The following is a 27471-nucleotide window of genomic DNA, read 5'->3' on the forward strand; positions in this document are numbered from 1 at the left end:
ACCTGCACGTGCACCTGCATAGCGCAGACCACGAGCTCCCCGCGTCATTCACTTCACACCAGTGGGTCTTAATAGAGAACATTCTCTCTATTCTTATTCCTTTATTCGCAGCACTAAAGCGTCTCCTAACAAAGAGATTGAGACGGACCACGAAGTGAAAACAAAGAAAAGTACAGTCTTATAGAGTCTGTTAGCACACGTCTCACTGAGATCTTTTCGGATCCTCCGCACTTCATCGCGAATGTGCTTGATCCGCGTTATAAAGACCATTACTTGGACGCGGAAATATGGCAGAGCACACGAGAAATGCTCCAGGCCGCGCTGGATGCGGAGAACCCGCGTGGAGACGGAGAAGCGCCAAGCGCAGGAGACTGAGATCAGAGCGCAAAAAAAAAAAAGACTCGTCTCTGCATATATAATACACACACATATACATATACATGCATAATATCAGATTGTAGCCATATTTCTGCTAGATTTTTTGCTAGATTTCTGCATTAATTTGATAAAAATGTTTATTTATGCCCTGGCCCTATTTAAATACACTCTCTCAAATATTTCTCAAATGTCAGGCAGATGACAAGCTCAACTGCTCAACAGCTAGATGGTTATCTGTCTGAAGTCCCCATCCCCAGAAGTGATAACAGTCTTGCCTACTGGAGAAGTAATGCACTTTCTAGTACTACAGAGAAAAATTTCAAATGCTCTTCACCTAAATGCACTTTTTATGAGAGAACAGTTAATTTTAAAACCTTTCTGCAGGCCAGTAGGCCTGTACATTATTATTTAATATACAGATGAGTGGGATTAAATTTTAGTTTGAATTTTATTTTATACTGTGCATTGTTGCAATGTGCTTAATAAATATTTGCATAATTTGTAATTATGCATTTTTATGTTTTTTTTATAATTTATGTAATTGTAATTATCTTTGAAACTTTAATATTAATTTATGCAATTGCAATGTTTTAATTTTAGTAAAGTTAGTACACGGTCATAGCAATAAATGCAATGGTACTAATAATTGGGATAATTTCTTTCGGTGTTTCGGTTTCGGTTTTCGGCCTTGGTTTTCTCTTTTTCGGTTTTCGGTTTCGGCCAAGAATTTTCATTTCGGTGCATCCCTAATTACTAACATCATAAACCCAAGGTTTCCATGTGTCCTTAAAAAGTATTTAAATGTCTTAAATAACATTTTCCTAATCTAAGGCCTTAAAAAGTCTTAAAATGTCTTAGATTTTATGGGTTTTAAATATTTCTGGTCATATTACCACTAAAATATCTTCAGTCTGACAGACCTAAATGACTGTTTACAATCACTGGACAGAAATTTTCTTCCCTGTGGTAGTTACTGCATCATTAGAGAGATTCGCAGTTTCAGAATAAAGGTCAAACTACCTTGTTAATGTTCACAATAATAATAATAATACTTGCATTGGTTATTTTGTTACTGTGACATGACTTGCACACATTTTACTAGTTAGACTTCTTCCAAACTGTAATTCCTGACTGACTATAGGCTACAGTATGTATAATCAAGTGAAACATTATGAAGGTTCATTCACTGCATCTAAATGTCTCATGATGCCTAACCCTAACCCTAAATGATCTTGATCTTGAGATGTTTCAGTGTATTTATTCAACTCGAGGTAAAAATACATGCTCTAGCATTTTACTTTTGTGGTTACTGTAACATTGCTTGAAAGTTCTGTTGAAATTATCTTTATGTTTAAAAGGATAGTTCACCTAAAATGTAAATTCCATCATCATTTAATCACCCTCAGGTTGTTCCAAACCCGTTTGAGTTTCTTTCTTCTGTTGGACACAAAATAAGATATCTCATCCCCATTTGCTTCCACAGTATTTTTTCCCATACTATGCAAGTCAGTGGGGTCCAGCAACAGTTTGGGTGTCAGAATGATGACAGAATTTTCATTTTTGGGTGAACTCTTTAAAATTCAGTTTTCAAACACCTTTTTCTTTGACCTCACAGTCAAACCCTGCATCCTTCGAGATCTTTGCAAAATCAGTGATACTCCTTGTCTGAATCAGCATTGATCACAGGGATTCAACTGTGATTCTATATTACAAATAAACTGTTTTTGTCTTACTACCATTGCACATTTCTACCCACATGCTGGTGTACCATTTCATCAATATATACACAAAAGGTTCTGGTGGTACCATGCTGACACTGCAGATAAGATATAACATGACACAGACTTTAATACAGACAGAGGCACGAGTAATGAAATATGTGGCCTATTGAGAGATCTAAAGATGATTGAGAAGTCCTGATGCACATGTGCTGGGGGCTTCATGTAGCTTCAAAGGGCCCTGCAGAATGAGTTTATTTGTGCTCGCAGATGCACTGCCTCTATGCAGGTGTGCTCAGGTCCGGTCACGTTCTGACAGGTAAACACAGAGCACACACACCAACATAATCAAAATATTTGTACAAAGCATGTCTCACATTAAAAAGTAATTCGCCAATCATTTGTAAAATCATCAAAAAGTAAAGTCGAAAGTCCCGCCAATATGATTTTATATACATAAATAACAAGGTGAGATGAGACTTGAGACTTGGAAATGGAAAAAATGATAAGAAAAGTGACAAGATGAGAAGAGAGGAGAGTAGCAGAGTTGTGAACATATGAGAAGAGAAGAGAAGAGAAGAGAAGAGAAGAGAAGAGAAGAGAAGAGAAGAGAAGCTTTGAAAAAAATGAAAGAATGGAATGAAAATAAGACTACAAAAAAGGTGTGAAATGTGAGCACAGCCAACTGTTTGTATTAGTTTTAAAATAGTTGAACGAAGCCCAGACTAAGAGCAGTGTAGTGATGAATAGGAAATATTCATAAACACCCTCTTAGTCTCTCAGAACACACAAACAGGCTCAGGCTAACACAGACACTGTGAGTGTTGTCTGTTTATGCAAATGACCTGGCATCTATCTGATACCTGTCTGAAATAATCAAGTTAATGTTCGTCTGGTCGTGAAGGGCCTGTAGTCATCATCATCCAGATGTCTTGTCGTATCAACAGAAAATTAGTTAAACTCATAGGCTGACTGTCAGTAACACTACTGTGTATTTACATGCCCTTGAAAGTTGACTGACAGTAATAACATTTTTTTTTACACTGAACGCAACACAATGGAAACCCATCAGGAAATGCTGTCAGGATGCATACCAGATGAAAAGAGAGACACAAGTCATTGAATGTCTCTTAGTAGACACCCATTCTTCTGGATTTTCCTGATAAAATATGAACGGTATATCTTTCAAAAGCCTGGGGTTATTAAGAATTTTGTTATAAAAAATGAATACCTTTATTCTTTATTGTCTAAATTAATCAAAAGTGACAGCAAAGGCACAAAGTACTTTATTTATGTTTCACAAAAATGCTGTTCTTCTGAATTTACTAATCATCAAAGAACCTTGAAAAAATATATATTTCCACAAAAATATTAAAGCAATAAAATGTTTTAATATTGATAATAAGAAGAAATGTTACTTGAGCAGCAAATTACAGCTTAAACCGACCTGATACAAGCTATCACATAAAAACATGCCTACAAAATATTGGTCTTATATACAATAAGACTTCCACTCTTTCGCACATCCTGTGGCAACGAGTTTCATAAATAAGGAGCTACATCGCTAAAGGCTTGAAACCTCATAGAAGTTGTGTTAATTGGAGGGAGAACAAGAGTGAGTACAGAAGATGATCTTAGAGTACAAGTAGGAGTGTAGATATGAAGAAGGTCAGATAAGTATGAAGGAGCAAGATTATTGAATGCCTTGTAAGTAAACAGTAGTATTTTAAATTCAATATATATTTAACCAGGAGCCAATGCAAGTGTTGTAATATGGGAGTATTACCAAGAGGTAGAAGAAAGAATAAATAAGAGTGGACCCAAAACTGAATCTTGGGGAACCCCAGTTGTAACATACAGTATGAAGGCTTTGATGTAAGCTGCTTCAGTTATAGAAATTGAGAATGACCCATTAGATGAAATTGAAATCAAGTCAGGGCAGTGCCCATGATTCCAATAGACTCCAATCTGTCCAACAAAAAACTATGCGAGATAGTATTAAATGCTATATCAATTAGCATATTAAGTTGCAGTCACAGTCACTGCTGCCTGGCGAAATTTCCCAGGTTATTCCAAAAGGAATCCATGCCATTGAGAGTTTTAATTTAAGGGTGAACTTGTCGCTCTTGTTTACATCAATTAATTTTTCAGACCAACAGACAGTTTAAATTTACTAATGTGGCTGCACTTTTAGAATGATTTCTAAAGGACCATGTGAAACTGAATTAATGGCTGCTGAAAACTCTGCTTTGCATCACAGGAATAAATTACAATTTAAAATGTATTAAACAGAAAACAGTTATTTTAAACTCTAATAATATGTTTACAATATAACTGTTTGTACTGCATTTTTATCAAATAAATGCAGCCTTGGTGAGAATAAGAGACTTCTTTTAAAAACATGAAAATCTGACCCCAAACTTTTGTACGGTATCTGATTGAAATATAGTATGAATATAGAGACTTATGATTGCTAGGTGGTTTCTTATAGACTAAAGTCAAAAGACACCACTTTCCAAGTTTCTTTGGTCTCAGCACAGCTTACTCACTCAATTCTATACTGTAAGATGTCACCTGCTTTATTCTGCTCCATGCAAAATTGTTAGGAAAACTGTCTGATCGACAGCACCTTCCCAACATGCATCAAGCACATTCATTACTGCCACTCTGACTTCCTGCAGCTTGGAATGGCTGAGCTCAGTCAGGCCTCCTGATTGGTCAAACACGCAGAAAAATAAACATGGCAGGGTCCATACTGCATCTGTAAATCCCCCAGTGGGTGACGATGGATCCTACTGGCTTTATATGAATAAAGACTCTAAATCAACAGGCAGGCTGGACAATGAGATGAATCCAGGGACTAAAAGCACACAGTTCATAGTCTGGATATAGGATAAATTTTTAGCAGTGGAGAAGAGACGAGATTCTTGTGTTTCCTGCTGCACTTCTTTCACTCCTCCATGATATCTTCACCCTCAGGGCTGATGCAGAGGTTATTGACTTTATAACATTCCTGGCATTTCCCGGTTTATTCCCTGCATTTCCATCGCACCACAAAAAAACCTCTTGGACTTTCTTTGTCTTACTTTGAACATAAACATTCTGCTAGCTGGAGTTATGTTTTGACAAACTCTCTCCTGCGAGACAACATAATTGACACACAACATGGAAATCCCAAATCATGTGGCCTAAATCTTAAGCAAAACACAGTACAAATAACAGACTTAACTAAAAACGCTTACCTTCACTACATGAATATAATCAAATTCAAAGCTTACTCTTTAAATGTCCCGTATCTGTGGTGAGATGGAGATGGAGGAGACAGGCAGAGGGCGTGAGAGAGAGAAAAAGAGGTGTATAATAGAGCTGGGTCTGGATAAGGGACAGCAAAGACAAGACAGAGCCTGCTTAAACATCTCTGCTTCTAACAACGACAGAGAGATGGTTCACATAGAATAATACTGAATAATACTGAAACATACAGACAAAGAAAGAAATATTAAAACATTAGTGGTCAAAGTCTGTCAAACTAGCTTAACATTAATACCAGAACGAGCAGAATGGACAGAAAAGCAGAGGGAAACTGGGAAATGCAAGGGGACAAATGAAAAAAAAAAGTTTGCAAAATTAAATATGTGACCCTGGACCACAAAACCAGTCTTAAGTCAAAAATTCATAGCATGGGTCAAAATGATTGATTTGTGTTTCTTATTTTTTATGCCAAAAATCATTAGGATATTAAGTAAAGATCATGTTCCATTAAAGAAACACTTAAACTGAACCTGTCTGACAAAGTAAATCATGATTAAAGAACAACACATCATGACACGATATAAAGAAATTCAAGAACAGATGAGAAAAAAAATAGTTGACATGTATCAGTCTGGAAAGGGTTATAAAGCCATTTCTAAGGCTTTTGGATTCCAGCAAACCATGCTCTGAGCTATTATTCACAAATGGAGAAAACTTGGAACATTGGTGAACCTTCCCAGGAGTGGCTGGCCTACCAAAATTACTCCAAGAGCTCAACAACGAGTCATCCAGGAGGTCAATATAGAACCCAGAACAACATCTAAAGAACACAGCAGACTTCTTGCCTCAATTAAGGTCAGTGTTCATGATCCAACAATAAGAAAGAGACTGGGCAAAAATGGCATCCACAGGAGAGTTCCAAGGCAAAAGCCATTGCTGACCAAAAAGACACAAAGGCTTGTCTCACATTTGCCAGATATTATCTTGATTATTCCCAAGACTTTTGGGCAAATACTCTGTGGACTGATGTAGCATTTGGACCAATCAGATACACAATTTTTCATTTGATTTAACAAATCAATTATTCATGAGATTAACAAATGATCACAGACCACATTAAACATACTAGGTGCTGCTCCAGACGCCTGGTTACCATGGCAACCACAACATCTCAGCCAGACCAGATAACTTTTATGACCTAAGAGTATGTGAAGAGAATCTTCCTCCTACTAAATTCTCTCTGAAACATACTGCTATAAAAATTTACTCTTCTCTAATTAATTCATAAAAAAAACCTTTCTTTAAATGAACACACATATACTTCAGGTCATTGTGTATTTTTATAGGCAGGCTATTATTATTCGGCTATCAAATTACCCAGCTATTTCACTTCAGCATCGCAATTTCACACACATACACACACACACACACACACACACACAGACACACACACACACACACATGTGCGCGTGCAAATGAGTTTCCATCCACAGACGTACATCATCTGCAGATATAAGGTATTTCATTGCACTTTAACAAGTAATCTGAATGGCCTATATATGTGCAATATTTTAAACAAGCCTTTACTAACTGAGTTTAATGCCACCGTTATGTTAGAATGGATCTCATTCTTGTTTCTGTGGCAGTGCGTCGAGCTCGTCATGGGGCGCGCGGTCCGGAGCACTGTATGACTGCTGCATCATTTCAATTCAACTTTACTTAAAATATATGAACTTACCTGTTTTGAATACTTTATATTTAACATGTTCGTTTATGTCCAATATTTGTGTTAAACTGTTGGACTTTAAAATAAATCTACTATTGATTTTCACCGTTTGAGCGAAACAAACTTGACAGTTGTTCAGACCACAATCATCAACACCCTCCACAAGGAGGGTAAGCCACAGAAGGTCAATGATGAAAGGGCTGGCTGTTCACAGAGTGCTGTACCAAAATATATTCATAGAAAGTTGACTGGAAGGGAAAAAGTGTAGTAGGAAAAGGTGCACAAGCAACAGGGATGACCACAGCCTTGGGAAGATTGTCAGGAAAAGACGATTCAAGAACTTGGGAGAGCTTCACAAGGAGTGGACTGAAGCTGGAGTCAGAGCATCAAGAGTCACCACACTCAGATGTCTTCAGGAAAAGGGCTACAGCTGTCACATTCCTAGAACCAAGCCACTCTTGAACCAGAAAAAACATCATAAGCATTTCACCTGGGGTAAGGAGAAAAAGAACAGGACTGTTGCTCCATAGTCCTCTTTTCAGATGAAAGTAAATTTAGCATTTAATTTGGGCATCAAAGTCTGGAGGAAGACTGGAGAGGCACAGAATCCAAAATCCAGTGTGAAGTTTCTGAAATCAGTGATGATTTGGGGTGCCGTGATATCTGCTGGTGTTGGTCCATTGTGTTTTATCAAGTCCAAAGTCAATGCAGCCATCTTCCAGGAGATTTTGGAGCACTTTATGCTTCCATCTGCTGACAAGGCTTATGGAGATGCTGATTTCCTTTTGCAGCAGGACTTTAGCACCTGCCCACAGTGCCAAAACCACTTTCAAGTGGTTTGCTGACCATGATATTACTGAGCTTGATTGGCCAGCCAACGCACCTGACCTGAACCTCACAGAGAATCTATGGGGTATTGTGAAGAGGAAGATAAGTAACATCTGACAAACAATATAGAGGAGCTGAAGGCCGGTATCAAAGCAACCTGGGCTTCAATAACGCCTAAGCAGTGTCATAGGCTGATCGACTCAATGCCACTCCGCACTGAAACAGTAATTCATGCAAACGGAGCACCAACCAAGTTTTTATTGCATAATTAAACCTGCTTTGGAGATCTTGAACATTTCTGTTTTGTAATTCTTTCAGAAAATATTCTAATTTTTTGAGATACAGAATTTTGAATTATCCTAAGCTGTCATAGCCATAAGAATAATAATAAAAAAATTATTGAAATATTTCAGTTTGTGTGCAATGAATCTAGACTATAAGAAAGTTTGCTTTTTTGAATTAAATAACAAAAAATAAAGAACTTTTCTATTATATTCTACTTTTCTGAGATACAACCTGCCAAGTGAAACTGATATCACTCAAGTTTATTTGTGACGTTGGAGTTTTGACGTGTCGCCCGTCCGATATGCATCGCAACTGAATGCACTAGAGCAGCTTTCTGTTGTTATGGTAACCATCTCACGTAAACCCACTTTTCTAAGCGCAAGTTTATTTACTTATGCCTGACTAACATATGCGGTTACTGGATGTTGTTTGAAAGCCTATATGCTACAGTTAATACATAATCTCCCACATAATAAAAAAACAAATATGTTTAAGATGTTGTATTTTTCGTAATTCATCACACTCCACATTCTTACACTACTTTTTATTTTATTCGTTAAAATGATTCGTACTTAAAACTAATGCCTCTTTTAGTAGCCACATTCTTTTGTGAAACTCACCGCTTTAGTTTGAGCCGGAGTAACATGTCCCAGCAACATTATTCCGAAAAGTGTCGCTCGCAATATTAGGCAAGAATCCATCTTCTTATCTGCACTGGACGCGCGCACAATCACACCAGTCCAGTCGCCAACTACGTTATGTCAAATCGAACGTTATTCAGGCTTCCTGAAGTTAAGATTTCCAGTCTATCTCTGGTACCACCTGCAGCACTGCGACCATCTCTGAAATAAAACTTTAACTTGCACTTAAGAAACTGATTCAAACTTTTTGGGCTGTCAATGAATCCTCAAGAATATCAAATCGGCGGGGGTTCGAGGAAGTGTTTGTCAGACTCGTCCGTACCTGCGTTGTGGTTGGACAGCCCATTACGTCATGAAACACAGAGCCCCAGCGGCTATCACTCTTCTGAGCGTTTCTGTAAAAGTTTTCGGCGTGCACCTTCTCTATATAGTATTGTAATTTATGTGTTAATGTAAAGACGCGGTGGCAGAGGAAACCACGGGAGCAGGTGAGGAGTTTGATTTCGTTTTCGTTTGCTTGTTGTATTTGGGTGTTTGATTTAAAGGTCCTGCAATGTCGTCGAAATGTTGGCTCGCGGCGTGTTTTTAAAAAGCGCCTCTTCATTTAAGTCGATCAGTCAAAGAGCTTATTGTCAATAGCGTATGGCCAAATGTAATACCATGGATTGCAGCAGCACTTAGAAATTAAATACAGGGTGAAATCACTGTATGTAGCTATACTCTACCTGACCACCACCTTTTTGAGGTGACAGAATTTGTACGGGTGAAAATAGAACAGTTTTGGGGTAATAAAGCAGAAATTGATGTCTGCAACAGTTTGATTTGTGATGTTGATAATGAATTTTAAATGACTGACGATTCTAAGGTTTTAGCTTGTCATCTACTTGTTTGAATGAAAGTATCATGGCTTAGCAGAAATTTGTAACACCACTTTCTAGCCTCCTTCAACTGGTCCCACGAAGATTGCACAAAATGGGACAGCACATAGGCCACAATTGGCACAAACATTGTATGTTTTTGTTGTTCACGTATGTACTATGTATTTGTTTTTCCTAGTTTATTTACTATTATGCTTTAAGATGCATTAGGTTTTTTTGCATTCATTTTTTTTCATACAATTTTGAAATTAAATGCTAAAAAATTAAATGTGAGTGATGCTGGATGGCCTAGTAATTATTTTGAATTAGTAAATTTGATTACCACATTAATTTCAGACACAAAATGTTAAGTTTCCATAGATAGTGGGATGGGAAGTAACAGAAGCACTTTTTGTACTTGACATTATTTACAGTTTAGAGATCAGCTGTAGTTTTCAAAAAAAAAATTATTTGTAGTTGATAAATATGGAAATATTATACAAACCATTACAATAACCGTTTGTTATTAATAATTACATTTATCATCAAATCAGGTCAGAAAGTAGTATGAGAAATGTTATGGCTTGGATGTGCAACTGATAATGGCTGTAAATTCAGCAATGAGTGTGTTAAAGCCCTTATAATTCTAATGATTTTAATGTCATAATATGTCCTGGATATGCACCTGTCTGTCATGCTGTCTAGTTTGCGTGTCCATGTCAGTGAGTTCGCTTTAAAATCTTTGTTATTCTTGGCTTGTGTGCCATGAAAAAGAAGCCATCCGGAAAGATCAACTTTGTCCCAGCTCCATCTATTGTATTGATCTAACTGATCTCTTTCTTTCTCACCCCCTCTTCTCACATCACCACCTCCACCATATTGTCAGTTGCAGGAAATATTATCTATAACATGTATACAGTGCCCTCCACTAATATATTGGCACCCTTGGTAAATACGAGCAAAGGCGGTTGTGAAAATAAATATGCATTGTTTATCTTTTTGATCTTTCATTTAAAAAAAATCACAAAATTCTAACCTATCATTGAAGTAAAACAATTAAAAGTGGGTGAAAACTCTCATTGTGTAATAAATGGTTTCTGTAGTTCATGTTGGCCACAATTATTGGCACCCAATTATTGCAATGTCTTTTTCCCAAGATAACAGCTCTGTGTTTTCTCCTATAATGCCTGAAGAGTTTGGAGAACATGTGATAAAAGATCAGAGACCAATTCCTTCATCCAGAATCTCTCCAGATCCTTCAAATTCACAGCTCCATGTTGGTGCTTTTTCTCTTCAGTTCACCAAATTTTTTATATAGAGTTCAGGCCAGAGGACTGGGGCAGCCATGGAAGAAGCTTCATTTTGTGCTCAGTGACCGATTTTTGTATTAAGTTTGATGTTTGTTTTGGATTATTGTCCTGAAGGATGATCCAAACATGGTCCATTATAAGATTTCTAAAAGAGGCAGTCCAGTTTAGATTTTTTTTTTATCTGCTGGTATTTGACCTCCGGCAGAAAAACAGGGCCACAGCAATAAAGATCCAGCAGTATATTTAATGGGCATGAGGTACTTTTTTCCCTGTTTGTACTAAACCCATCTGGTGGGTTTGCTGCTCAAAAACTCTTTTATTTTAGTTTATTCTGACCATAGAAGCTAGTGCCATTTGAACTTTCAGTCGTGTCTGACAACTGAATATGCTGGATTTGGTTTTTAGGATGAGTGAGGATAATTTTTCTTGATACCCTCCTGAACAACATGTAGTGATTTTTTTTAATCTCTGCAGTTCTCCAGCTGTGATCCTTGGAGAGTCTTTGGCCACTCAAACTTTCATTTTCACCATGTATAAGGAAATATAGCACAACATCCTCTTCCAGGCTGATTTGTAACATCTTTAGTTGATTGGAACTTCGAGTATGGGTCAACATACTTGGCTGTATGTCATGTCCACGTATTTTCAATGCTTTAGCTCTTTTCTTGAAGCTCAACAATCTTGTTCTGCACATCAGAACTATATTCAATGGGTTTTACTCCTTGTGATGGATGATTAAGGGAATTTGGCCTTTGTGCTCCTCATATTTATAATCCAGTGGAAGAGGAAGCCGTGGCTCCTAGTCACCCTGGCTTCTGTCATGCTTCTAGTCACCCTGGTGTTCTAAAAAATTTACATATGATTGGGAATATACTTCAGAGATATTTTACTCATAAGAATTTCTAGGGGTGCCAATAATTATGGCCCACAATCTTCTATTTAATAATGTTAGTTTCCCCCCACTCTTAGTTGTTTTACATCAATGAAAGGTTATAATTATGTGAATTTTTTTGTAATGAAAGATCAAAAAGATAATCAATGCAGAGATTTTTCAAATCCGCCTTTACTAATATTTACTAAGGGTGCCAATAATAGTGGAAGGCACTGTACCTGTCTGCCTTTACCTAACTGTCAGTTACACCATTATTTAACCATATATTTGTACAGTGATTTTCCTATCCATCCATCTCTTGATTTTTCTCTCAGGTGGATGAGCTGTCTGTGGGGACGTCAGGAACCATAGCTACATCACTGACCACACCATTCTGTGTCAGTGGATATACTTATCAACAGGTAGCACATGCCCTGAGTGATAGCTGAGATGACACGCCCCCGCCGGATCAATTCAACCAGCCTCCTTCTCTTGTAAGAATCGCTTTTGTCTTAATACAGCAGTTCTCAATTCCGGTCCTCGCACCCACCAGCTCTGCACATTTTGCATTTCTCTCTGTTAACACAACTGATTCAGATAATCAGCTTGTTAAAAGTGAGCTCCGTGCATGAACTGTGTTCTGATTGACATGGTCCCTACTCCCTGAGCAGGGGAAATCTGTTGAAGTTTACCTCACTTCAGAACATTCATTCAAGCATTTGCGTTGCGCAACGTCTTCAAATACATCTGTAAATAAATGGAATTGGGAACCACTGTCTTAATATTCCAATCATCTTTTGGGATTTATCATAATTCAATTATATCAAACATATCCTAATCAGTGGAGTAGATACCTACATCAGTAACACAATTATGTATTCATCAAAAACATCTTATCTTAAACACTGTCTTTAGGATTTATGTTTGCTGTCACCTGGCATAGGTACAATGTTGCTTTTATAAGGAGGTTACGTAGAAAATTGCATATACCATTCAAAAGGTTTGGATGCATTAAATTGATCAAAAATAACAGTAAATACATTTTTAATGCTATAAAATATGTATATTTTAAATAGTCCTGAACATTTTTTATCACAGTTTCTAGTGTTGGGTTCGAGTCCACCTAAGTCGAGTCCGAGACAAGTCAATGGTCCAAAAAAAGTCCAAAATGGTCAGTCAGACTCAAGTCAGAGTCCTAAACAGCTGAGTCAAGTCCGAGTCCAACGAAACTCTATTATTTATTAGTATCTTAACATTGTTTTAACCTTTGCAACTAGAAAAATGCAATATCCATTTGAATGTAACAAAAGCAAACCTCTTTTGGATATTGGCATTTTGATTTTTGATTAATAATCAGTGTCCTGCTTATTAAGCTCTAGCGGTTAATAAACAGAACTGCTTGCGTCTTGCGGAAGAACATTGTAGCCAGAGCTACTTCTCTCTGTTTATGTCTATGAAGAATCACAAAGGTACCGGGTTACTCCCCCGCGGTACCCCGGAAGCAATGTAAAATAGTCCAAATATAAACACTTATTATAGATGTACCCTAGTGATTCAGGACTGGCTAAAAACACGGTTTGGAAAATGGATTCATGGTGTACTCGCTTATTATAAACATTTTGTAAATCTTGAACACAAAAAAAGTTACGGACTCAGCTCTGATTGGTTGTTTCTTACCGGGAGCGGTCGAATTTCTGCAAATGGCAATAAGACCACTGGGAGGAGCCAGAGGAGCTTGATTTTTTCACAGATTATCTGTCTCATATTCTACTGTCAGGACATAATGACAGGTTTCACAAATATATTCTTACAAAAGTTACCTACTTCAGCTTTAATGGACTCCTAAGTACATAGACTCATTAGACAGGCCATTTTGAATTTTTCTTTTGATGAAAATGAGGCTGTGAAAGTCTGTACAATGGCACACACTGATACACAGCCCTTTACAAAAGCCCTTTATAAACTTTCCGTAAGTCACAGGAAACTCACACCTGTTTTATTTTTGAATGCATTTATAGTTACATTAATTACAATAAATTACATTATGTAAGGAATAATTGATGACGGGACATTGAATTATTAGAAAATAATGCACACCCAAGGTGATTTTGGACCCATTAAAAATATTGCCGGATATATATTAGTAAAATTATTTTTCTTTGAAGCTAGAAACTGGCACTAATACAAAACAAATAAATAAATAATAAACTAATGTACTAAAACATTCTCAAGCTTACTGAAGGCAAGTAAACACCAAGTATTACTTACAAGCTAAATGATAAATAAATATTACTTGAAAAATACAAATTAAATGTTTTTTTTTTAGTTTTTCAGTAGTAAAGGCAGAAACTGACATTTCATGAAGTAATACATTTAAAAATAATCTTCACTGTATACATTAAATATAGATGATTCTTAGTTCATAAGTGATTCAGTCAAGAGCAGTGAGTGATTTTCTCCTTTTCTTTTGTTTGATTAACATTTATGATAATATGTCATATGTCAGCGGCTGTAGATTTATGCTGTTGCTTTAAGATCTGACGCATACATCAAATAATTTGACATCCATATTTCTCCCAACTGTTCAACTTTTCAACTTAAAGGGATAGTTCACCCAAAAATGAAAAATTTTTGTTTATCTGCCTACACCCAGGGCATCCAAGATGTAGGTGACTTTGTTTATTCAGTAGAAAACAAACCTAGATTTTTAGCTCAAACCGTTGCAGACTATCAGTATTATAATGTAAGTGGATTGGAATCACTGCTTAAACATACAATAAAACAATGACAACAACAAAAAAATTTAACTCTACGGCTTGTGACGATACATTGATGTGTAAAGACACAAAACGATCGGTCTGTGAAGAATCTGAACACTATTTATAGTTGTTTTTTTTTACCTCTGATTCACATAATGTCCGAACTTTTAGAACTCTCCTGAGCACATCCTCCTGTGCGCATTCTCAGCAGCAGACGTGTGAAGCATCTTCTTCTTCTTGTATGGCGAATTGCAGGAAAAGGGTCTGGCTGCAGACTTGCACTTGCTCTCTCAGACTTTCAGTCTTAGACACTTGCGCTTCCGCTAGTGACATCACTTGCAGTCTTTTTTGTTGTGTTCTATTTATTGGTTATTTTTTGCTTGAATCTCTCAACATTTTACAACAGTAGCCTGGTGGTGAAGACAAGCTAAAAGAAACTAAATTAATAATTGACTTGCAATCGCCACTTGATCTCTCCGCTACCTGCAACATCACTTGTAATCGACACCAATCATGTGTGTTGCCAATGGAGACAAGATGCTGTGGGGGATATTAAACAATTAAAACTAATTTAGTACTATAACATACAGGGTCCTGCAAGAAAAAGACAAGACCCGCAAATCTGTGGCCACAGAACAGCACAATATGAAGTCTTTCATAAGCGTTTTCCTATATGAAATATGAAAGTGCATTATGAAATGCATTAAGTGATTTTAAAAGGATCAACTCCGTACAGGCATGCAGACGAGCTCAGAATGCAATGCGTTAACGTTAAACATTTTCCTCCTGTAGAAAATCATTATAAATAAAATGCGTAATGTAGCTTAAAGGGGGGGTACAATGGTGTTTTGTGTATTCAGAGTTGTTCACAGTGTTAAAGAGATGCTCATATAAGGACTTCCGTTCTCGTCTACATCATTAGATCCATGATCGAAAAGAACCAGCCGAAACTTGTACCAACCCGGAAGTAAGATTTTCAGCACAGAAATTCAAATCTTGTCCTTTCGGTCATGACCCACAGCTCATGTCCATAGGTGAGAGTAGGAACGTAGATTGACCGGTAAATTCCTGAGCTGTAAGGCAAAGCTCTCCTTCTTCTTCACCACGACATACCGGTATAGCGACCGCATTACTGCAGAAGCTGCACCGATCCATCTGTCAATCTCCCGTTCCATCCTTCCCTCACTCGTGAACAAGACCCCAAGATACCTGAACTCCTCCACTTGAGGCAGGAACTCTCCACCAACCTGAAGTGGGCAATCCACCCTTTTCTGACGGAGAACCATGGCCTCGGACTTGGAGGTGCTGATTCTCATCCCAGCCGCTTCACACTCGGCTGCAAACTGTCCCAGTGCACGCTGAAGGTCCTGGTCTGAGGAGGCCAACACGACAACAACATCCACAAAAATCAGCGACGAAATCGTATGGTCCCCAAACCGGACACTCTCCAGCCCTTGGCTGCGCCTAGAAATTCTGTCCATGAAAATTATGAACAGAACCGGTGACAAAGGGCAGCCCTGCCGGAGTCCAACATGCACCGGGAATTTAATGACTTCAATGTTAATCTGTACCTCACACTGAACTCTGGAACAGCTTCAGAACACTTGAAATATGTTCTTGAAAATGTTTTGGTGCTTTATAATGTTTTTGTGCCTTCCGTGTGGCTCAACAATAACACAGAATAGTATGCGCACAATATCGGATTTGGATCGGTCTCGTCTGTCCGACACCCGATCCGCAGAAAATGCCTGGATCGGAGCTGATACCGTTCCCGAGTATCGGATCAATGCATCCCTATTACACAGACCGATCATTTGTGTCTTTATACATCAATGTATCGTCATGAGCCGCAGGGTTTAATTTTTATTAATTTTTTTATTAAATGTTTTAGCCGTGATTCCCATCCACTTACATTATAATACTGATAGAAATGATTTGAGCTAAAAATCTTGGTTTGTGTTCTACTGAAGAAACAAAGTCCCCTACATCTTGGGTGCCCTGGGGGTGAGCAGATAAAAACCTAATTTTCATTTTTGGGTGTACTATCCCTTTAAGCAGAGAACTCTGTATTCGCACACTGACTGAGCGCACTTTCGTTGTGTGAGCACAGAAATCCATCGGCTTTCAATTACTGGTCAAGACTTAAAAACACATGCAAATACTGGATATCATTTTTGTGATAATGCATTGAGTCAGTGACATTTCTGTCAACTGTCCCTGAACTCGGTTGGACTCAGACATATTTTTCCGAGTCCGAATTGCAAATCAAGTACGAGTAAAAATGCATCCGAGTCTGTGACAAGTCCAAGTCCTTAAATAACTGTACTCGAGACCGAACTATTAATATTAAGCAGCACAACAGTTTTCAGCATTATTAATAATGAGAAATGTTTGTTGCGCAGCAAATAAGCATATTAGAATGATTTCTGATGGATCATGTGACACTGAAAACTGGAGTTATAATTCTGAAAATCCAGCTTTGCCCAGGGGCACTGATGGGATAATTTTTAACTGGGGGGACCAAATTGTCAGCAGCCCAATCTTTTTAGTCCAGAAAAATCACGTCATGTATGTTTATTGACAACAGAACAGCATTTAGTAAGAACCTGGGTCAAAGTAATGGTGACCAGTAGGTTATTATTGTGTGTCAGCCCGCATCTCCCTCGACCTGATTCTGAAGCAGTGGCAGCGACGATTTTTGCTAAACGATGATGATATTTGAAAGCACCAAAATAAACACGCCCATACCCCAACAGGACCTGCTACAGTGGCCAAGAGAGCTCAGTGCGCTGCAAAAAAACCCCAAAAAACCCACATGTAAATAGAAAAAAAACACCTGCAAATTAAGAAAACATCTTCATCAGTATAACAACACTTGCTGCAAATGCTCACAACACCAGCAAATAACGAAATGGGCTGTAAAAGCAGAAAGACGCTGAAAATACAATGCAGACAAATAAAGAAATGCACTAAAAAAACTGATTTTTATTAATTAATAAATACATTTATTAAAGTAAAAATGGTTATGCACAAATTAAAAATTAGCCAATAAAGCATTTTTATAAACAACGGAACTTAAAGTTGTGAACTAAAATATTATTTCAACCATACAGCATGTGAAAAAATAAAATGCATACTTTTCATAACATTTCATTATTGATAGATTTTTATTATTGACATTTTGCATATTTATCCATGTAGCCTACCCCCCTAAAATAGGCTACCACTTTTAATGCTCCGATGCAAAGTAAACCACAATTTCTTTTGAATAATATAATGCATAATTAATATAATATAAATAATACTGCAAACCTTTTAAATGTGTCAAATCTAAAATATGGTTTAATACCATGTAGCTTAGAGAAAATATAAGCACAGGCACAGGCTTGACATTTATCCTGCTTGAATTAATTCTAAGAAATGCACATAATAATAATTAATAATAATTCATTACATTTATATAGCGCTTTTCTAGGCACTCAAAGCGCTTTACATAGTCTGGGGGTATCTCCTCATCCACCACCAGTGTGCAGCATCCACCTGGATGATGCGACGGCAGCCATAGTGCGCCAGAACGCCCACCACACACCAGCTTACTGGTGGAGAGGAGACAGAGTGATGAAGCCAATCAGCAGATATGGGGATTGTTAGGAGGCCATGATGGTCAGAGGCCAATGGGCGAATTTAGCCAGGATGCCGAGGTCACACCTCTACTCTTTTCGAAAGACATCCTGGGATTTTTAATGACCACAGAGAGTCAGGACCTCGGTTTAACGTCTCATCCGAAGGACGGTGCTTGTTGACAGTATAGTGTCCCCATCACTACACTGGAGCGCTAGGACCCACACAGACCACAGGGTGAGCACCCCCTGCTGGCCTCACTAGCACCTCTTCCAGCAGCTACCTAGTTTTCTCAGGAGGTCTCCCATCCAGGTACTGACCAGGCTCAGCCCTGCTTAGCTTCAGTGGGAAACCGGTCTTGGGCTCCAGGGTGATATGGCTGCTGGCCACATAACTTCATAAGTACCAAACTTTCGTCTGTGGATATTAAATATTAAATATATTAAATATTTTAACTACAGTGTATTTCTTTCATTTTCCCTGACTGAAGCCATCAAATCTAACACATCAGTGAGGCAAAACTGACTTCTATTAGCAAAAATGTGCTTTGATGCGCTTGTTTGATAACTTGTGGTTAAAGCGCCACTCAGTGGTCAAAAGCTGCAAATGCACTTTATACCGCCGCCACGGCGGTACGTGCGGTGGTAAAAAGGGCCTTTTGAATGTCTTCTTAGTGTATATGGACGCAACCATGGCAATTGCGGAAAACAAGTAAAGATGACACACAAGCATATTCAAGCAAAAGCCAACACAGATAAGTTGTGTGAAACAAAGCATCAAATCTATATGTTACTTACCTATCAAAAAGAAACCGCACAATGTCTGCGTCTGATTCGAGCCCTTCCCGCTCCTTGTGATCTCTCCACCACTGGAAAGCTGCTTCTTGCCTGATTGTATCCCTTCTTTTTAATGTTTTGTTTCTCTGTCTATAGTAGATCTGGTAATATGCATCCTGTGCACTCAAACTGAGCGCGTGCTCTTCTCTCTTCGCCACTACTTTGGCTAATGTACATAGCAGAAACCCTGATTAAACCTCTGTTTACCGATGCCGCTTTTCATAGAGATAGTGTGGAGGATGGATTGGGTTACTATGAAACGGGGGGGGGGGGGTCATTCCTAGTGTCATCTGTGCGCCTGGCTTTGCCATTACCAAAATAATTTATAGTTTGAAATATGTTAAGTTAGAAAACAGCTTTTTTTGAATTGTAAAAATATTTCACAATACTACCATTTTTACTGTTTTACTGAGACTTCTTTCAAAAATATTAAAGGTGCCATAGAGTGCATTGATACAATATTGAAAATTGTTATCTGATGTTCCCAGGGTGTGTATTTTAAGTTTTATTTCAAAATACCCCACAGATAATTTTTAATAGCTTGTTGAAATTGACACTTTTAGGGTATAAGCCAAAACGTGCAGTTTTTTGTGAAAAGAAAGAAGCTCTATTGGAAAACAAAATATCACGTGTGATGCTAACCTTGTCTGTAGTCTGGATGCTTGCACACAAAGCGTTGGTATCGATCCCTCTTTTAGAGGCAATCTTTGCACAACTCCAGCGCTGAACTGACCCTTGTTTGTGAGGCAGTCCGGTGTAAAATGTTAGTACAAACATATAGGACTTTTCAGTTTTTTTCCTGGACATTTCTTTCGAAATTGAAATTTAACCACCGTGTCCTCAACGGTCAATGGAGAATCCTATATTCATTGGTGCATTGCAACACACAACACTTTTAATGGCTTTTTGGCGCTGACATTGCACCAGCTACAGCAAGAGAACAGTAATGGCGGACCGCTGATTCTCACTCAGGGATGTGTATATGCTAATAGAGCAGGGAGCGTCACAAATGGGTGGGACTTTCACCAACTATGACGTCATAGTAGTGAGAAATTTGGAACTGCTAGTGTGGAGACACTGTTTATGATATATTGAAATTATAATACAATAAGTGGGTGGATTTTTACCATTATAGGCTGGTTGTTTTCACACACTGCGGCCATGCAACTGTATTCAAACACCTTATAAAATATATATACTGATTTTTGCATCCTATGGCACCTCTAAAGAACCCCACACTTTTGAATGTTACTGTATATGTTCCTGAAAGAGTCACCTAAATTATTCATAGGCCCTGTCCCAAATGAAACACTTCATGTGCACTTGCGGTCTTACGGACTTACAATGGCCACTGCGTGCACGTGTCCGTTAAGTCCACGAGACGTTAGAGTGTCCCATTCGTCATGTTTACATCCAGAAGGATGCTCACGAGTGCCCCTTTTGCGGCTGCCATGCGCCCTCGATCCGTACTTCTGCTGCACAGCGGACTTCTACCTCTCATTCAAAGTGGCATTATATCATGAAAAGACCGCAAGGGTTTAAGTTGCCATTTGTGACAGGGCCATTGTGATTACTAATGTCTTACTCAGAATGTCTCATTCATTTATTTTCCAGCAGGAGGCTTTTATTGGCACTTATGACGATACACACAGCTTTGGGGGTGAGTATTATCTTGTATTATGTTCATAAAGTTGTCTTAACGGTTTCAGAATGTTAAGATGAGACTGCTGGTCGAATCTGTAAATGTCTTTTGCCCCTAAATAATTCAGATGGATGTGGTAAAAGCTGTATTTGTATATGCTGGACATTTTATGTTTATTAGAGTATTGCATCATTAGCTTAGCAACATAAAGAGATTAATACTGTCATCATTTACCCATCTTCATGTCTGTTTTTTTTTTTTTGCAGAACACAAAAAAAAGATATGCTGAGAAATGTTTCAGTGTTGTTTGTTTTTTCGCAATGAAAGTCAGTGGTCACTAAAACTGTTTGGATGCCAAAATTGTTTTGTAGAAGAAATAAAATCATAGAAGTTTTGATTTACATGAGGGTCAGTAAATGATGACGTTTCAAGTGAAATATATCTTTAGCAGTCCTGTCACTAGGGGTGAGAAAGGTAGTTACGATTATAAGTCGAGTCAACTGTTTGGGACCGGCACAAAATTTCAAGTACACTTTGCTTATTACACACCAAGGAGAACGCAAACATTTTAAAAGTGAAAAATTACATTCCGCCATGTAAATAGCGAACCTGCCATGGCACGAGCACAACTAGCTTTTAAAGAGGGTGTGAGATGAGACTCTGATTGGTTTATTGCATGTTACGCCCAAAAGACACCCATTACTTATTAAGAAAATAGGGACAACCCATTTAGACCATGTGCCCAGGCGTGCCAACTGTTAAACTATCAAAAGTTGATCTGGACACACCCTGAGTGCACCTGCGCTGTGCTCTTTAGACCATGCGCTTAGATCATTAAAATAGGGCCCCATAAGTCCTTTGACAATTGTGCATTAAAACGCTGCTCAAACGGAAGTTGTCTGAAACTAAGCAGCTTTTTGTTGGCCAACACAGTGAATTTGCATGACCAAAATCTGCATAGGGAACTTTTCACTTTCACTGGAAACTCCCAAACATTTGGATCCTTATTGGAATACAGAGTGCCTAATGATCATGGGAAAAATATAGTTGGAGGAAACAATATATTTCAGTGCTTTTGCATTCTCCCACATAAATAGTGTATTCCTCCAGAAATGTTATGTTCTTTTGCATCACAATTGAGTTCTCTCACAAAATTATTGCATCTTACTGAGAATCTTTGCATTGTCTCCAAAATTCGCTTACAAGAACACTGAAATTTAGTTTTTTTTTTCTCCCACCTCATAATATTATATCCATCACAAAAGTTTTGGGAGTAAATGCGAAGCCTGGGAGGGAAAACGCAAAAGTTTTGCTAGCCAGTTTCTCAGGGGAATGTAGTATTATTATGAATGAGTGCAAAAGTTCTTGGAGAAACAGAGTACTTTTGCAAGACAACACAAAAGCATTGAAATAACTTTCCTCCCGTCTTATTTTATTACAATCACCATGTTCCTTTTGGGGATCTGTATTTGAATGGCAGATTTCAGTTGCAAAATTTACTGAGCAATGTTGATGATCTTTTGGTTTCACTGGCCTTGAACGGCCTTTGAAGTCAAGTGTCATATGATCCAACGGGGCTATGATGGCATAAGGGATCCAGATATCTATGGAAAAGGTTAAAGATCTTTCATCCCCAGCCACCCTTAAAAAAAGGGGGTTGCTGGTGAACAGTGGTAGGATTTCTGATATTTAGATGTTTCACTGGGAGTTATTAGTTAACAGGAATGGATTCTGTTATTGTTTGTATGTGCTTTCCTGCCTGGTTATTGATGTTTGTGTACTAGCTTGTCTTGTCTGTCCATAAGGCCTCTTTCAGGCACCGTCTCTGAGCTGAGCATGGCTGATAGAATGCAAAGGCACAGATGGATACAGAACATTACTTATGAGGGCAGGTGGATGGAGATTGCCATCATGCGTTCACTAGCATTGAACAGAGGAAAATGAAGAGGGAATGAGAGCCAAAAAGATAGATAGTGAGGTATAATCACTGAGAAGATAAGAAAACATCGTCTGCATCGATGCCTGTCCTTGCTTTTACGTAAGAGAAGAGGAATGCAGACATATTTCTAATGTAAACAACTAAATGACTTGTGCAAAATTCTGTCATCATTTATTTGCTTTTGTACTGCATGTTTTTCTTCCATAAAATACAACATTTTTTAAATAAAGTTGGTTTTAGCATTTATTTGCAAATAATACTAATGTTTTTAAGCTTCAAAAAGTATGTGAAAGCACCATAGAAATTCCCTAAATTACCTGAATAATCACTGTTTACTAATAATCTTTTCTTCTGTTGTGCTGCTTAGACCGACCAGGTCATTGAGTGCAAAGAACCATTGATTTTTGAATCAAGCTTCTACATTTAGATTTAGATTTCTACAAGATAGAAAGACATACAAGTTTGGAACGACCTGAGGGTGGGTCAGTAATGACAGAATTTTTAGGAAGTTATGAACTAGCATAAAAGTGAGTGTGTACTGAAGGCACGGATGCAGGTTCCTGCACAGATGATTTTGCCCTTAGGCGTTCTGTCTGATTCCGTGTAAAGGGGGTCAGGGGTAAGTTGTAAACCTGAACCAAAATGACCAGGTGTCACAAAGCAGGTGCTTCCTCACACACACACGAACACACACAGTAAAAGTTATCAGAAACACATACCCGCACATACACATTCACACATCCACATTTAGATGACTGACATGCGTACATTTTCTGACTCGTTGTATGGAGTAACTTTTTAACCTGACAATTTACAGTACCAGTCAAAAGTTTGACACATTTGAGTTTGTTTGACTTGAACTTTCTAAGCTTTTAATCTAAAGGCTTAACAATCTTAGAATTAGAGCAGACAAATAAAAATGGTTTAAATAAGCTGGTTTGTTTTGTTAAACATTTGCGACCTCTAGACCTTTTGTTCCAATTTCCTACTTTGGATGATTTTTGCTGTTATTGCTAAATGTAAAAAACGAGCAGCTGTGTCCAAATGTTCAACTGGTAGTTATGTGGGTTGCAATGCATATGACATCATTAGTTTGTCCTGCCCAATGCATAGGCCAACATTACTAATTTAGCCCAGAGAGTTATGTCTGGTCAACATGCTGTCGGAGGTGCAGAGTAAAGTGGGTGGGCCTGCAGATTGGGGGGGGGGGGTACAGAAAGATTTTACCAAGGCTGTTACCATGTCTTAAACTTTTTGGAGGATATGTGCATATATTTAAAAATATATATTTTTACATGAATAGAAACCACTGTGTGTGAAACTTTGCGTCCATTATTTTTTTAACCATAATGGAAAAAAACGATTGCAATTTATTGAAGTTATTGTAATTTTTAAATGCTACATTGAAAACCAAAATTGAAATTAGAACCGTAAACACAAAATGCTTCCCGAAATAGTAAAATTGACTTCCTTTCAGATTTTTGTTATTTTTTTTGCGCTTTTAACAAACATTTGAAAAATACGCAAATTAATATATAAAAATTTAGATTTTAACAAGTTTTCTTTGGCCACATTAAGTGATGCTTCTCCCGCACGTTCAGTTTAGAACTAGAGCCGTCTTTGGAACAATGCAGAGACTTAACACAAATATTATTAAAAAAAAATTGACATTGCTGAATCATGGGAAATCTGTCATCATGAAATTATATATTGGAATATAATTTTGTCATAACATTGTGTGCTATATGGGTACCTTATTGCAGAGGACCATGTATGGTTGCTCAATTCACATATAGGATACCTTGTGTAGGCTACACATGCCTTGTACATTTGGACACTGTGACGAGTGGGGCAGGGGCCTCGAGACCGGTGGGTCGAACAGGTGTAGTTCATCTCCAATCACTCCCCCGGCCTCGCTCCCATGTCCCTCGGCCCCGCCCCACTCGTCACAGACACATTTTGCCCTGTTCACTGATGGCATACACATAATGCCGCATTTAGGCTATACAGGGCTCTAGACTCATTCTTCCAACCGGTCGCTGTTTTGCACTTTAGCAGTTGGTAGCACTAGTTGTTTTGCTACAACATGCCATTAATCAATGCATGCTGATGAACATTTATCATAATTTATAGTAATATAGTAATAAGTGTTTAACATTCAACACGTTCTTTTTCATCAGTTTATTTGTGATTTTAAATTTTGTGAACGGGAATTCCTCCTTCTGCTGTGTTATAAGCCAGACTTTGAATGCTTTCACTTCGAATTCATGACCTAGAGAAGATAATTGTCTGTTTTGCTTATATAAACTTTTTAACACTAAATCAAAAGATTGATTTGTTGTTGTAGCCTTATTAATTAAAAAGCACAACAACAATAAAACAGTGGGCTATAATGACAAACTAGATAACATTTATTAACAAAAACTAGTAAGATAAGGCATGGCTCCACATATACACCGAAAAATAAATTATAGAATGTTTAGCGAACAGTGAGGAATCAAATAAATAAAAGAAAATAAGGAAAGAAAGCCTCCATGGCGTAACGTGAGGTAAACGGCAAAGATAAAAAGCTTTTTGAAAACTAAAAAAAAAGTTAAACTAAACTGGCTGTCAGTGACGGGACTTGCATGTGTCACAAAAATTTTGAAAATTGCGACCATTTCGAGAAGTGCGAGCACAAATGTTGTCAACACTATCCCTCGCCTTTTATTATAATAAAAAAGCTTTGAGACATAACTCAGCAGCAACGAGGTGTTTCTTGAAGAAACTAAACAGAGACGAACAGATAATTCACACATGCAATTTTTATCCTCTCAAAATGGCCATATTTAACGGAAAAAATCATGTCGTTTGCATCATTGGGTCATCATATAGTGATTAAACATTTCTATGGTAAAACTGTTGACTAATATTAAATAATTTGCAGTTTCCATCTCACCTCGCTCTCTTTCATGTCAAACTGACACTTCACACTGGAATTCGCACTCTGTTTCTGTGAATGGTAAACCCCGCCTACTTTGATTTGATTGGCCAGCTCAATTATTGTGACATTGACGAGCGCTGTTTGCTCGCTGAGCAGGCTGACAATGTAACCTTTAAACATCCTAATTTTTGTCAAACATTTTTGTCATCATAAAAAAACAGAGCAGTGTGTAGTGCATTGGATCAGTCAGTGCTAGAGTTTCAAATATTGGGGGGGCAGATTGGCCATTTTTAATTATTGGGGGGGGGCCTGTAAATCCGTACAATTAGATTTGTGATTTTACAGACCTTGAAAAGTCATGCAGATGGGGAATAATTTTTTTTAAAGATATGAAAGTATCTGTAGTTTGTATATTTATATTTATTTTTATTTTTATTATTATTATTATTATTCTATTTATTATTATATTTTTTGTGGTTTTGCTTGACTCCAAAATACTGTTTAAATGTTTGGCTTTGGTAAGAATTTGCTGATAAATGCAGTTTTTGAAAGTGGCTTTATGGCTTAAATCCTAAGACTACTTGGCATACTTCCTAAGATATTATGCTGATTTTTTTTAAATGGTATTGTTACATTGTTACATACTTTGATGTTGAAGACCAAGACTCAGATCATAACTTGATGCTTTAAGACAAAACCAAACTCCAACTTAACGTCATCAAGTGTAAATAAGCCAGAATCAGGTGTAACTCAATCTCATATACCTTAAGTTTGTGATGGTGATAGGATAATGCACAGTACAGCTAACATGAGGGAAAAAGGAATGGAAAAAGTAGGGAGCAATACAGAAGAAGTGAGGGAATAGGGGAAGCGTGACTTTCAGTCATGCAGCAACCATCGTACCAACTCTCAGTACATCTGATTGACTTGGAGTGAAGCGTGCAGTTATGCACATCAGCCAGTCAGAACGCATGATATCAGTCCCTGAACTGATGTCATCACCAGCACTTAAAACCCCACAGGTCACAACCCTTCTATAACAGCTGCTATTAAATATATGTTGCATATGCATATATGGTATATATTGCCGCGTTTCCACCGAAATTACCCGGAGCATTTGTACCAGGAACTTTTTTTCCCAGGAACTTTTTTCCTCCCAGACCTGTTGCTTTCTTTGTTTCCACCACGGTGTAAAGTACCGGGAAGATTAGGCAAATAGAATGGTGACGTAGGTCTGTGCGCTGATTTTGGACGTGCATCCTCGGTAGTTCAGACTTTGTGCATTCGTCCTGGGAGTGTGATGTCCGCAACGACGCAAGTCCGGTAATTCTGCAAACAGCAGCGTACTTGATAACATCAGTCAGCTCGGCCTTGGCTACTGCAATTTTCCTCTCTGTATATTTATAATAAAACGAATTATGATATCAAATACCACTGCCTGCTTTCGTTTTCATTTAAACATAATAACAACTGCAGAAATGTACTTAGTTCAGGGAAATGTGTGGATATATATACAGCCATTACAGTGAAACAAAATATTTTATAAATTTGCCTTTTTTATTTTCATTTTAAAATATAGATAAATTGAATACAGACCAAAGATAACCTGTTAGATTTACCCAAAACGAATTATATTTTGTTTAACCACTAAAGAGTCATCAAAGCCAGCGACACATATCAGAAGATCTAGCCGAGGAGAGGACCACAAATTTGAGTTTTAAACAACTACATTTTCGCCTGAAATACTTTTAAAATTACATTTCATGACACAATAACAGTAATATTTTGAAAATGATCCGAATAAATGGTGGTTGAACTCAACCAATGCTGCGTGAACTCAACCAATCAGGATGTTTAGCGCCCAAGTCCCGACCCTGAAAGTTCC

At 37.8% G+C, this 27471-nt stretch overlaps 2 protein-coding genes across 3 annotated transcripts in view; one reads left to right on the top strand and one right to left on the bottom strand.

The window, feature by feature from the left end:
• The window catches only part of col4a3 (collagen, type IV, alpha 3), a 41952-nt gene extending 33026 nt beyond the window's left edge, over positions 1–8926 (bottom strand). The window contains exon 1 of the mRNA XM_059514003.1: positions 8808–8926. Coding sequence (XP_059369986.1) covers positions 8808–8888 — 81 coding nt within the window. The 5' untranslated portion in view covers positions 8889–8926. The remainder of the gene's footprint in view (positions 1–8807) is intronic.
• Positions 8927–9180: 254 nt separating this feature from the next.
• The window catches only part of col4a4 (collagen, type IV, alpha 4), a 58253-nt gene continuing 39962 nt past the window's right edge, over positions 9181–27471 (top strand). The window contains exons 1-3 of one of the 2 annotated variants that reach the window (XM_059514001.1): positions 9181–9316; positions 12202–12360; positions 20697–20742. In XM_059514001.1, the coding sequence (XP_059369984.1) occupies positions 12317–12360; positions 20697–20742 (90 nt within the window). In that variant the 5' untranslated portion in view covers positions 9181–9316; positions 12202–12316. The remainder of the gene's footprint in view (positions 9317–12201; positions 12361–20696; positions 20743–27471) is intronic. The other variant, XM_059514002.1, reaches the window with a different exon arrangement.

This window comes from Carassius carassius, chromosome 28, assembly GCF_963082965.1.
Source record: "Carassius carassius chromosome 28, fCarCar2.1, whole genome shotgun sequence".
Lineage (NCBI taxonomy): Eukaryota > Metazoa > Chordata > Actinopteri > Cypriniformes > Cyprinidae > Carassius > Carassius carassius.